General features: G+C 42.7%; 1 protein-coding gene across 1 annotated transcript in view; it reads right to left on the reverse strand.

The window, feature by feature from the left end:
* lrrc58b (leucine rich repeat containing 58b) overlaps window positions 1-9,687 on the reverse strand; it is a 64,938-nt gene extending 55,251 nt beyond the window's left edge. Inside the window, exon 1 of the mRNA XM_078559980.1 lies at window positions 9,043-9,687. Coding sequence (XP_078416106.1) covers window positions 9,043-9,518 — 476 coding nt within the window. The 5' untranslated portion in view covers window positions 9,519-9,687. The remainder of the gene's footprint in view (window positions 1-9,042) is intronic.
* Between the last annotated feature and the right edge of the window lie 3,621 nt (window positions 9,688-13,308).

Consider the following 13,308-nt stretch of genomic DNA (forward strand, 5'->3'; position numbering starts at 1 on the left):
CCTCTACCTCGCAGAGGCTGAGCGTCAACTCGCAGACACTTCCTCTTACCTCCCCCTGGGCCATGACCCCACCACTGAACATCAAGCCATTGTTTCCAGGACTGTTACTGACCTCATCTCCTCTGGAGATCTTCCTTCCACAGCTTCCAACCTGATAGTCTCCCAACCTCGGACGGCCCGCTTCTACCTCCTACCCAAAATCCACAAACAGGACTGTCCCAGCAGACCGATCATGTCAGCCTGTTCCTGCCCCATGGAACTCATTTCTTGCTATCTTGACTCCATTCTTTCTCCCCTTGTCCAGTCCCTTCCCACCTACATCCGTGATTCCTCTGACACCCTACATCATATCAACAATTTCCAGTTCCCTGGCCCCAACCGCCTCCCCTTCACCATGAACGTACAATCCCTCTACACCTCCATCCCCCACCGGGATGGTCTGATGGCTCTCTGCTTCTTCCTCGAACAGAGGCCCGAACAATCCCCATCCACCGCTACTCTCCTCCATCTGGCTGAACTTGTTCTCACACTGAACAATTTCTCCTTAAACTCCTCTCACTTCCTCCAAATAAAAGGTGTGGCTATGGGTACCCGCATGGACCCCAGCTATGCCTGTCTCTTTATGGGGTATGTGGAACGTTCCTTGTTCCAGTCCTACTCCGGCCTCCTCCCACAACTCTTTCTCCAGTATATCGATGATTACTTCAGTGCTGCTTCATGGTCTTGTCTGGACCTGGAAAAATTTATTAATTTTGCTTCCAATTTCCATCCCTCCATCATTTTCACATGGTCCATCTCTGACACTTCCCTTCCCTTCCTTGACCTCTCTGTCTCAATTTCTGGTGATAGACTGTCCACCAATATCCATTACAAGCCTACCAACTCCCACAGCTACCTCGACTACAGCTCCTCACACCCTGCTTCCTGTAAGGACTCCATCCCATTCTCTCAGTTCCTTCGTCTCCGTCGCATCTTTTCTGATGATACCACTTTCAAAAACAGTTCCTCTGACACGTCTTCCTTCTTCCTTAACCAAGGTTTTCCACCCACGGTGGTTGACAGGGCCCTCAACCGTGTCCGGCCCATCTCCCACACATCCGCCATCACACCTTCCTCTCCCTCCCAGAACCATGATAGGGTCCCCCTTGTCTTCACTTATCACCCCACCAGCCTCCGCATTCAAAGGATCATCCTCCGCCATTTCCGCCAACTCCAGCATGATGCCACCACCAAACACATCTTCCCTTCACCCCCCCTGGCGGCATTCCACAGAGATCGTGCCCTCCGGGACACCCTGGTCCACTCCTCCATCACCCCCTACACCTCAACCCCCTCCCACGGCACCTTGCCATGCAACCGCAGAAGGTGTAACACCTGCCCCTTCACTTCCCCTCTCCTCACCGTCCAAGGGCCCAAACACTCCTTTCAAGTGAAGCAGCATTTCACTTGCACTTCCCTCAATTTAGTCTACTGCATTCGTTGCTCCCAATGCGGTTTCCTCTACATTGGAGAGACCAAACGCAAACTGGGTGACCACTTTGCAGAACACCTTCGGTCTGTCCACAAGCATTACCCAGACCTCCCTGCCGCTTTACATTTCAACACTCCACCCTGCTCTCATGCCCACATGTCCGTCCTTGGCCTGCTGTATTGTTCCAGTGAAGCTCAACGCAAACTGGAGGGACAGCACCTCATCTTCCGACTAGGCACTTTACAGCCTTCCAGTCTGAATATTGAGTTCAACAATTTTAGATCATGAACTCTCTCCTCCATCCCTACCCACTTTTTTTTCCAACAATTTATATAGATTTTTCTTTTCCCACCTATTTCCATTATTTTTAAATGTATTTCCATCCATTGTTTTATCTCTACCTTTTAGCCTATTTCGATCCCTTCCCCCCACCCCATCCCCACTAGGGCTATCTGTACCTTGCTTGTCCTGCTTTCTACCCTTAATTAGCTCATTCCTCAGATAATATCACCATCTTCAACACCTCTTTGTCCTTTTGTCTGTGACATCTTTTGGTTATCTCCACCTATCACTGGCCCTTTATCCAGCTCTACTTGTCCCACCCCCCCTTAAACCAGCTTATATTTCACCTCTTTTCTATTTTTACTTAGTTCTGTTGAAGGGTCATTCGGACTCGAAACGTTAACTGTGCTCCTCTCCGCAGATGCTGCCAGATCTGCTGAGTTTTTCCAGGTATTTTTGTTTTTGTGCTGAAAATACTCAGCAGGTCTGGCAGCATCTGCGGGAGTTAATGTTTTAATGTTTCGAGTTGAATGTGACTTTTCTTCATAACTGACAAAACCAACTGACAGAACAGAAAAAAGAATTTAGACATGACAAAAAGAACAGATCTGGGTAATAGTAGGAACCAGGGTGGGATGTGAAGGATACAGTATACAGGTGTTCAGGACAGGAAAGATATTTGGATACAAATGAACAATGGATGATTTAAGTAGAATCAGCATGGACTGCCTCACCAGATATTGACAATAATAAACTGGAACTAAAAACTGTAAATGCTCTCACTGCCATTGTGTAATGTATTAGTATAGCAATGCATACATCAAGCTTTTTAAATGTGCCTTTTACATGGAGGACAGTTTCTTTGATTCTACAGAATCATTCTGACCTTTACTGAAGAACAAATCCAACACTAACAGCACATGAATACAGACCTTGAGCTGGCCCCGAGTACATGGGCTACCACAAGGATGATGCAATGCCATCCCTCAGCTACATCATCACAAAATAAACATGTGGGACTAAAAAAGTTTGCCTGACATCAGAGGTTAGTGATTGATACTAAAATGAAATGTTAGTGATTGATACTAAAATCTCAACAATCATTTCATATGCTAGTTTAATGTTCTGAAAGTTGCTTTAATTACTCAGTTAAATTCAAATTTTCAAAGCTCTCATAAAACAAAGTGAGGTATTTGACAAACTGGAGTGGCTCTGTTCACATCACTTATTACTTACTGGCCCATCAATGCTGTATTCTAACTGGTGTCCTGTATTATTCTATTTATAATGCAGGTTTGAATATTCTGAATGCACAAGTCAAGTCAAATACATGCTTTACTCCCAATCCTATTTCTACTTAAAAGAATCATAGGATCATAGAATCTTACAGCACAGAACAAAGCCACTTGGCTTATAGGACCATGGAAAAGTTACAGCGCAGCAAGAGGCCATTCAGCCTATCGTGTCCGCACCGGCGTGTCCCTCAGGTCTACGATGTTTTGCACAATCTCAGTACAGTAAGTCACCTTTCTGTCCACAGCAGCGACATGAGCAAAGCCTGTTGCTCTATCAACATGGTGGGGGTTGGGCAATGCATATCTTAGACTTGCGTCAGAAGATCATATGTGGCTCATGAGTGTCGATTTATTCTCCTGATGCTGCTGTACTGAAGTCTGTTCTACGTGGAATTTATAGGTTTTTGCCAACTCTGTTAGAGCAATCGAAAACATGCTCTTGCCATAGCCTGCATCATCTCCACTTCAAATAGGTATCCAGTTTTCTCTGCCTCAACTTCAATCTGCTGCAAAGGATTCCAATGTCCAACATTGCCCTACAAAAAGAAATTTCTCCTAACACCTCACTTTTTAATGACTACTTTAAAATCGATAACCTCTTGTCACGGATTCTCAAACGAAGGAAACAGTCTATCCCTATTCATTCAATCAAAGCAAGTGACAATTGAAAAAGGCATAATTTTGTAGTATGCATCGTAGAATTTTATGGCACAAAAAGAGTATATTTGGTCCATCATGCTGTGATAACTCATCCAAAGAGCTGTCCCATATCCTTGATTTCTCCCCTCAACCCTCTGCAAGTACATGTCCAATTGTCTTTTGAAAGTTACTATGGAATCTGATTCCACCACCCTTTCAGGCAATGCATTCCAGACCTTAATAACACTTGGCATGAAAACATTTCTCCTCATTTTCCTTCTAGTTCTTTTGCCAATTATTTTCAATCTCAGGCCTGTGGTTACTGCCCTACTTGACAGGGGAAACAGTTACTCCCTAATTGCTCTATGACAACCCTTCCATTTTGAGTATCTCTTTCAGGTTTCCCCTTACCCATCTCCACTTTATAGACAGCAATCAGCGCTTCTTCAAGCTCTCCACATCACTGAATCCCTCATCCCTGGTATCATACTAGTAAATCTCCTCCGTACCCTCTGCATAGACTTGACATCCTTCTTAAAGTGTGGTTACAGGGTAGGCGGGAATGTGGCAAAATTAGATCAGCCGTGATCTTATTGAATGGCGGAACAGGCTCACAGAGCCAAGTGGTCTACTCCTGCTGCCAGTTTTTATGTTCATATGTTTGTATGTTCTCATAATTATATACAATATTCCATCTGAGGCTTAACAGAGATTTATAAAGATTTAGCATGACTTCCTTATTTTTGTATTTTGTATTCAATGTCTCTATTTACCCCAGATTCTCTCTCAACCACCTGATCTACTTGCCTGTCCACCTTCAAAGATTTGTGAATATTCACCCCCAGGTCTCTCTGTTCTTGTACCACCCTTAGAATGGTAACATTTGGAATATATTGACTCTTCACGTTGTTTCACCCAAAGTGTAGCACTTCACACTTATCCACAATATATGGCATCGAGCATGTGTGTGCCCATATTCAATGTTAGTCTGTTACTAGCATGCTCACTAATTACTATGTATCTTGTGCTCTTTATTTCTCCCTACTCGAACTTCCAGCTCTGTAATTGAACATCTTTCTGGAAAAAATGTATCGGTTAAGAGGAAGAGCTACATACTTAGGATGCTAAAGATTCTTATGCAACAGGTATGTGAGATGTCAGGACGTGCACTTACTACAGAACAATAATGATAAAATTTACCTTAAGTTTCAAATAACAGCAATACATGCATTATGGTCAAAAAATTGAGCTGAATCATAATTTTGGCAGGTTCATCAATTGACAACAGAATAAATTCAGAGATCACACTAGTTTTGAATTGATATCTGTGAAAGAGGATGACCACGTCAGCATGCCTGCTTTCTGTAACATTCTCATGAACCTGCATTTAGCTTTACCCACTCTTGACTGTCTTCTTGCAAAAATATTTCCAAACAAGTGGACAGCGAAGCATGCAACACAAAGTCATAAATCACAGAATGAATTTCACAAGACAAAAATGTGCACAGTTCTTCTCTTCTCCCAAAACAAATAAATCTTTCTAGATACTTTCAAAAGTAGTGTGATTAATTGTCTATAAACGCACAACACACATAAAATTTGAGAGGGATGAGATTTCATGCGATGCCAACTATTTTTGGTCAGCATGGACAGAAATTCATAATCCTGTTTAAAAGTTTCCAAAACAAGATTGAGGGAATCCACACAGAAAGCATTTCTAGTTGTCTGATATTGAATGCATGGTCTCCTTGCAGTATATATACTGCTTAAGTTCAGAGAGCATACTTGCAGTTGGCAGAACCTGAATGGCACAGCAGGGCCGAGATGCCGAGTGGCCTAATCCTGCTCCTAATTCGTATGCTCATATGTAACAGCACCTTCCGAACACATGATCTCCACCACCTAGAAGAGCACGGACAGCAGATGCATGCTGTCCTCTGCTTGAAAGTTCCCCTCCAAGTCACACACTATCATAACTTGGAAATATATCACTGTTCCTTCACTGCCACTGGAACTCCCTCCCTAACAGCACTGTGGATTATTTGCATGGACTGCAGCAGTTTAAGATGATGGTGCACCGCCACCTTCTCTCGTGCAATTAGGAATGGGTAATATATGCTGGTCTTGCCAATGACGCCAACAACCCATAAAGGAATTTTTTAAATTGCTCCCAGTGTGCAGAGGAATACTATCGGAATCTAACCACTAAACATGCAACTTACCAGTACAGAGCACAGGTAAGCTTCCAGTTGCTTGTTCAGCCAAGACCACCAAACAAGTTAAGATATTTGCTTGCTGGTTATCTGGAGCTGAGTGGGAAGAATTCCAACCCCAGTAATGGATCTACTTGTGCCAGGCTGACTGATCAATCAGGAAGAGTGCCCTTGAGTATTGCAGACCTGTGCAGCTAAAGTATTGGATTTTTGAATCTGTCACAGTGAGTTGGCGTGGTTCTGAACTACCGTTGACAGGCATGTCATCTTGGAGCCATCTTGACCCTAAGGAAGCCTGTTTGACAAAGAAAGGAGGGGGAAGTGCTTTTAATCCAAATAATGCTAATTCTAGAATTGTGGTTTTCTTTCATTAAGATATCCCATTGTAATGGCTTACAATGGGGTTTTAACTGAACAGATCTCTCAGCTTTAGTGCCCTGTAATTATTATGAGCAAACCTACTGTCTTCTTAGCATTAACACTATTTACATTGAGGCAGCAAAGACCCTGTAATTTTCAATTCAACAGACATAAGCAATGCTGAAATAAAATCAATCTGAAGACATTATATTTGGCTCTTCAGCTTCAGCAAGAAATACAACTGTCTCACCATCTCCCTTTTTCAAAATCTGCACTATTCATCCAAACTCACTTTGAATCAGAAGGAACAATACCATATATATCAGCGATGGAGTATAGGAGTTTAAGTTACACAAAACTGACATGGGTTGGCAGCAAAATGTCACAAAATAGTTTTAAAAAAGTGAAGTTCACTCAGGTTTTTGATCTGATACCTTAATCTGGCTTCTCTTTAAAAACACCAGATTAGACTTTTAAAATCGAGGCCTTGCTTAACAAGAACCAGAGTACACGTGACCTGCTTGCTGATCTGATTTTGCAGCTAGACTATGGAGGACTGATGGGTAACAGCAAAAAAAATTAAAACTTGGTTCCCCTATGAACCATGGAAAATGCATTCCTGTCAGCATTTTAATTACCACCCTGAAAACGCCGACATTGACCATCTTCATAAATAGATTAAAGATCTTTAAACTCACGCTTCACTGGAGAATGTTACTAGTTACTCTTAGAATGTAGCATGCTACAAAATGGGTACAACAACAGCAACAACTTTCATTAATATAGCATCTTTAACGTAATAAAACATTCCAAGGCAATTCACAGGACTATTACCAAACAAAATTTGACAGTGAGTCACATAAGGAGATATTAGTACAGATGAGCAAAAGCTTGTTCAGAGTCATAAAGCGTTATAGAAAGAGGAAAGAGAAGTAGAGTCAGAGAGGTTCAGGGAGGGAATTCCAGGGTTTATGGCCTAGACAGCTGATGGCACAGCCATTAACATCGGGAATGCGGAAGAGGCCAGGATTGGAGGAGCACAGATATCTCAGAGGATTGTAGGACTGGAGCAGGTTACAGAGTTAGAGGGGACAGGCCTCGGAGGGATTTGAAAACATGGATTAGAATTTTAAAATTGTCTTCTCATTAAACAAGGCCTCAATGTAGGACAGTGAACACAGAGATAATTGGTGAATGGGATGGTGAGAGTTAGGATACGGGCAGCAATGTTTTAAGATGATCGCAAGTTCATGGAGGGTGGGAATCAACCAGCCAGAACTGCATTGGAAAAGTCAAGTCTAGAGGTAACAAAGGCGCGTATGAGTTTCAGCAGCAGATGAGTGAGGCAGGGAAAGAGTTGGGCATTGTTATGGAAGTGAAAAAAGTGGTGTTAGTGATGGTGTGGATATGTGGTCAGAAGCTCATTGAGGTCAAATACAACAACAAAGTTGCAACTGCCTGGCTTAACTTCTGATAGTTGCCAGGAAGAAAGATGAAATAGGTGGCTAGGAAACAAAGTTTGCAGAGGTGAGTGAAGGCAATGGCTTTGGTCGTCCTAATAGTTGAAAAAAATTTCTGCTCATCCAAGACTGGATGTTGGACAAGCAGTTAGACCACAGAGAGACAGTTAGACAACAGAGAGAGAGTTAGACCATAGAGAGACAATGGGTGAGCTGGATGTCGTCAGTATGCTTTTGTAAACTCTTGCTGAATTTTGGATGATGCTGTCAAGGGACAAGCATGTGGGTGAGAAATAGGGGACGGCTACGGATAGATCCTAGTGGGGCACCAGAGATAAGAGTGTAGGAGTGAGAAATGTAGTCTCATATGGTCACTTTACATTGTGATCAATATCCACTACATGGGAATAGGTTAAAAGGCCATAGCTTAAAGCCAGTTAGCTCATCTAACACCCATCCAAATTTTACAGAATGTAGACAGTTATCCTCCTCCTTCTGGTACAATGACTAAGAGGGCGTTGGTAGTCACGGATTTCCATTGGATTGGTTCATGATTATACTTGTCAAAGTACTACCATTGTTTGCTGTTGCCTCCTGCAGTACAGCTGACCAGAAAATTCTTGTCTTTCCACCTGCCACCAGGTGTATTGGAAGGATTTACAGGCTGATAATCAACCTGTTTAGCCACATTATGAATACACCTTCCATGGTCATCAAGTCCTGAAGTGGGACTTGAACCAAGACTTCTGGCCCAGAGATAGGAACACTACCACTGCACCACAAAACCTCCATTTCATATTATACATACACTAAATTGAAGGGACCTGTTTCTTACTGTTATCGGTACAGTCACAGCTGCATTACAATGGTCATAAGAGGATAATATGAAGTTACTATTGAGAGAAAAATTAGTAGCAAGCAGGGTAGATTATAGAATTGTAAACTGTTACACAATAACATGCAGCCAGCATATACATACTTACTAATTATTCCAAGGCACTGTTAATTTGGACATTGTAGATATGTTACTGAAAAATGGTTAATGCTACCTCACAGAACACCTCGTAACTGTAAAGTATTTGTTTTAAAACATAACTCGTGAGTGACCTTGCAGTTTCAACACAGCTGTCCTGATCAGTGAAGTAAATGATTGAAAACACAAGATTAGTATATAAAAACTCTTCTAGGGTGTAAAGCAAATTATAAACGTGTATTAGGTCTCGAAAAGATCATGGCTTTAGAAACGTTGGTTGGACACAGGCTACATCTAACGTTATTATTGCCAAAAGTGGGGGGAAAGACCAAGCCGTGCAGCATTTTACCTGGTTAAGTTTTCTATCTTTGGTGGAATAGTTTTAAGTCTGTTTCCCCCAAGTGAAAGAGATTTGAGTCTTTGCAATTCTAGAAGCTGAGAAGGAACCTCTTCAAATCGATTGCCACTGAAATTGACAACTTCCAAACCCATCTTTCCCAAGTCTTTGGGCAGCGAGAATTCGTCCATTCTGTTATTTTTGGCTATCAACGTCTTAAGTTTGCCCAGTTCCAGGATTTCGTCGCAGATGAAGGTGAGTCCATTGGAGCTGATGTCTAGGAACAGCAGGTTTCTGAAGCAGGCGATACTTCCAGGGAAAACAGTAAGTCTGTTGTATGTCAACAGTAACTGTTGAGTTTCGTTTTGCTTTTCTTCGCTGATGTCTTCCAAAGACACCGTATCCAGATCCATTCTGGACAAGTTCAGCACATTGTCTCCTTCCATATTCTCCAAAACGTCCATAGCTGAGCCAGGCAAAGCGAACATTTTAAACTTGATAGAGGGAGGGAGGGAGGGAAGGGTGGTGTGTGAACTCAGATGCAGCCTGTCGCCGAGTGCACCGCAGCAATCCCGATATCGGCAGATGATACGGCGCTCAACTTCCTCGCCGAATTTCAATGGAACATTTCCCAGATTGGAGCGCTGAAAGCGGGCGCCCCGGAATCGGAATTGTTTATGCCAGCCTCCCGAATGCGGATCCCTGGGAATGTGCGTGCACACGTTCCGGGGCTCGGCTGGGTGGCGCTGTCAATCAAACATTGTGTGTAAAGGTCGCAATGACGAGCACTCTGCGCAATGACGCACAAACTGTGAGTTAATCAGGCCAGAGAGACTGAGTGAAATGAACAGTCACTGAAAACAACTGAAGAGAAATTGTAATGAAATAGCAAGTAAACGTTTGTAGCTCGCCAAAACAATTGGTAATTACCATTGGATGCTTTATAATACTACAGCTTACTTGCAAACAACGGCTCATCAATAACTTGAGAAAACAATCCCCCATGTGCAGGAACAGTTGAGTGAGAAACTAGAAAGAAAAAAAATACAGCACAGAAGGAGGCCACTCAGCCCATTGTGTCCGTGCCAGCCTAAAAAGAATTATGCACCCTAATATTCCACTTTCCAGCCCTTGGTCTCTGGTCTGGTAGGTTACACTCCAAGTTCATAATCCAAGTTTTATTTTAAAAGCGACGAGTTTCTGCCTTTACCACCTTTTTAGGCAGAATTTAAGACTCCCAAAAATTTCTCCTCAACTTCCCTCTACCTTAGTTCCAGTGCTGCTGCTGCTTGTAGCTAGTCCTACCAGGAGATCCGCTATCATGGTTTTCCATCACTAACTGTGTGAGATCACAGACTCATCAGAGATGGCTGGCTACTCATGTTACTAAGCATCATGACTGTGCCCTGGACGTGTCACACACCTGCTGGTCTCCATCTTCTGAGCCATTGTCCTACAAACTTGTGAGGATCTTCTGCCGTTCCCAAGCTTTGTGCATCTTAAAGGGGTGACCCCCACCACACCACACCAGCTGAAGCTGATGAGCACCTCACTTAGCTTTGCATGACTGCCAAGTCAAGCACAACCAGCTACTTGGAGTCATAAGTGAGAGTTGGAGAGTTGTGGGACACTGGTTTCTTCAACCCACCGCCTCTTCTGTTGTGGGTGTGCAGCTTGGCAGGGCATCAAGGGTACTTGCCCTCACAATCATCTCCCATATACCTCTACCTTCCATTAATTACTTTAAATTGATGCCCCCTGGTTATTCCGATCCACTCTAGTTCATTCATAATTTTGTACATCTCAATTAAATCTCCCCTCAGCTTCCTCTGTTCCAAAGAAAACAACCCCTGCTTATCCAATCTTTCCTAATAACTGAAATTCTCCATTCCTGGCAACATCCTCATAAATCTCCTCTGTGCCCTCTTTAATGCAATACAGTGACCGGGACTATATGAAGTACTCTAGCTGTGGCCTAACTAGTGCTTTGCTAGCAGAACCTCTTTGCTCTGACTCAAAAAAGGAAAGTATCCCATGTGCCTCTTAACCACATTATCTCTCTGTCCTACTATCCTCACAGATCTGTGGACATACACTCTGATGTTCCTTGGTTTCTCTACACATCTCAGAATCCTACTGTTTATTGTGTAGTCCCTTGCCTTGTTTATCCTCTCCAAATGTGGCTCAGTTGGCTGGAGTGTGGTGCAGAATGATGCCAATGGCGCAGGTTTAATCCTTGTACCTGCTGTGGTTATTCATGGATAGCTGCCTCCTTGCCTTTTCCCAGGCTTGACGCAGAGTCATCACAGGTGACTGGCCACTCACTTCCTCCTCAAGCTATATAACTACCTCGCTCTCTAACAGAGAGAGATGTCTATGGTCCCTCATGGAGTCTGGCTAATTACCATTACCATTACCTTCCCATCTGCAGTGTAAGTTTTAAAATTGATATCAGCACAATGGTCACAACCAATGATTCATTTCTTACTAGCTTGTATCCTATCTCTATAAACTTGATATTTTTGAAAGACTGAATACCCAGTTTCTACGTGAACAGTTTTAACCTGACTTGTAATCCTAAAAGTGGAGGATGCCTAGTCACAGCCACTATGACATCACTTGGCTTTTTAAAAATATAATTTAAAATAGTAGAGACCTGCAAAATATTTGAAGTCAAATTAGTATCTTTATTGCAATAGTACTACACCAACATGGATTTTGATCAACTGGTCTCTTTGCTGAACTCTCATCCATCAAAGCGACAGGAGAATCCAGCATTGCAACAATAGTTCTTTTAAATACTGGATTTCTAGTTCTTTCATTAAAGACTTTAACAGAATCAAAACCTCACTCTGGAAAAAGCTCCATAAATCTTTCCATGTGTAAAAACAGGCCTACAAATATAAGTACAATTTTTGTCAAGAATCTGGCCTTGTGAAGTATTTATAGTCATAAGATATGAACATCTAATTAAGAACCATTTTCTCCTGAGTTGAAAAGACAGGTTTACTACTGATGCACTCAATATTATTCAAGGAATAAACACCAGACCTTCTGGTGAGCAGTGATGAGAGGTGTGTATTTTGGCTAGGAATGGGTGGTTGGGTCAGTGGGTATATTTGGGACTGGAGCAATAGTAGGATTGGGGGGTATTCAGGTGGGTGGTGGGGTATGTGAGAGATGTGGTGGGCTCCACTGTTAATCACTGACCTACTACAGAAATTAACAGTGGGACAATACTAGGATAAGCACCTTGCAACATGCTCAAGTCTCCAAAACTGAGATCAGTGTCCTTGTTTAGGATGTAAGTTTGATAGCAAAATTATAACTGTTCATTCCTTGAGCCTAAGCTTTTGTGGTGGTATGTTCATTGGAGTTAGACTGTGCAGAGCTGGAGGGTAGCAACTGTTATCATCTTCTTTGTCTATGGAATCAATGCTAATTTTTTAATTTACCTGACAGCTTTTCCAAACATTTTCATTCAAATCTGATGAATTTTCATTTTTAGTACAAATAGCTTCTGAATGATAAGTTGTATCAAAGAATTGCCCCAGCCATTTTGCCACACTTAACTAATTCCAACATTTCATCCACTCCTCCCATCCACCCCATCCCATGCTATTCCATCTTTTCCGTGCCATCCCTCCCATGTCATGGCCATCCACTCTTGCTTTCCCCATCTCTCCCATTAAACCCATCCCATCCCTCATGAAAATAATTTCTGCAGCCAGGGTAACTTTGTTGTTGGGACCCCTTATCTTCCACTGTTTTTGATCTCCACCAACCCCTGCCCCTGCCACCGCCACTAACTGTTGGCAGCAGGAACATGCATCACGTGCTCCAGTCCTCCGCACGCCCTGTTTGCCTCTATGTGTGCCAGGCAGTGCCTGTCGAAAAAACTCGCTAACAGATGCACTTGTTAAACTGACCAGTCAAAACAGTTGGGACAGACAAAACTGAATATCATTATTATAGATAGTAACAGCTTGGAGGTGCAATGAAGCAGCAACTAGAATTGCGCATGAAGTGCAGATGGGCAGAGACCTAGTATAAGTACGTCACTACCCAATTTTCCTTTGCTTTACGTCTTGAAAATAGACACACTTAGGGCACAAAGCAGAGGAAAATTAACAACAAAGTATCAGCGGAGCTCAGTTTTTAATATTCTTGCCACTGCATCAAGATATGGGTTCAAACCCCATGTTTGAGCATGTTACCAAGCTGACAATCATAGTACTGTGGGACTGCTGCCTTGTTAAGTTTTTAATGACAAGGTGT

This window comes from Cetorhinus maximus, chromosome 16, assembly GCF_964194155.1.
Source record: "Cetorhinus maximus chromosome 16, sCetMax3.hap1.1, whole genome shotgun sequence".
In the NCBI taxonomy this organism is placed as follows: Eukaryota; Metazoa; Chordata; class Chondrichthyes; order Lamniformes; family Cetorhinidae; genus Cetorhinus; species Cetorhinus maximus.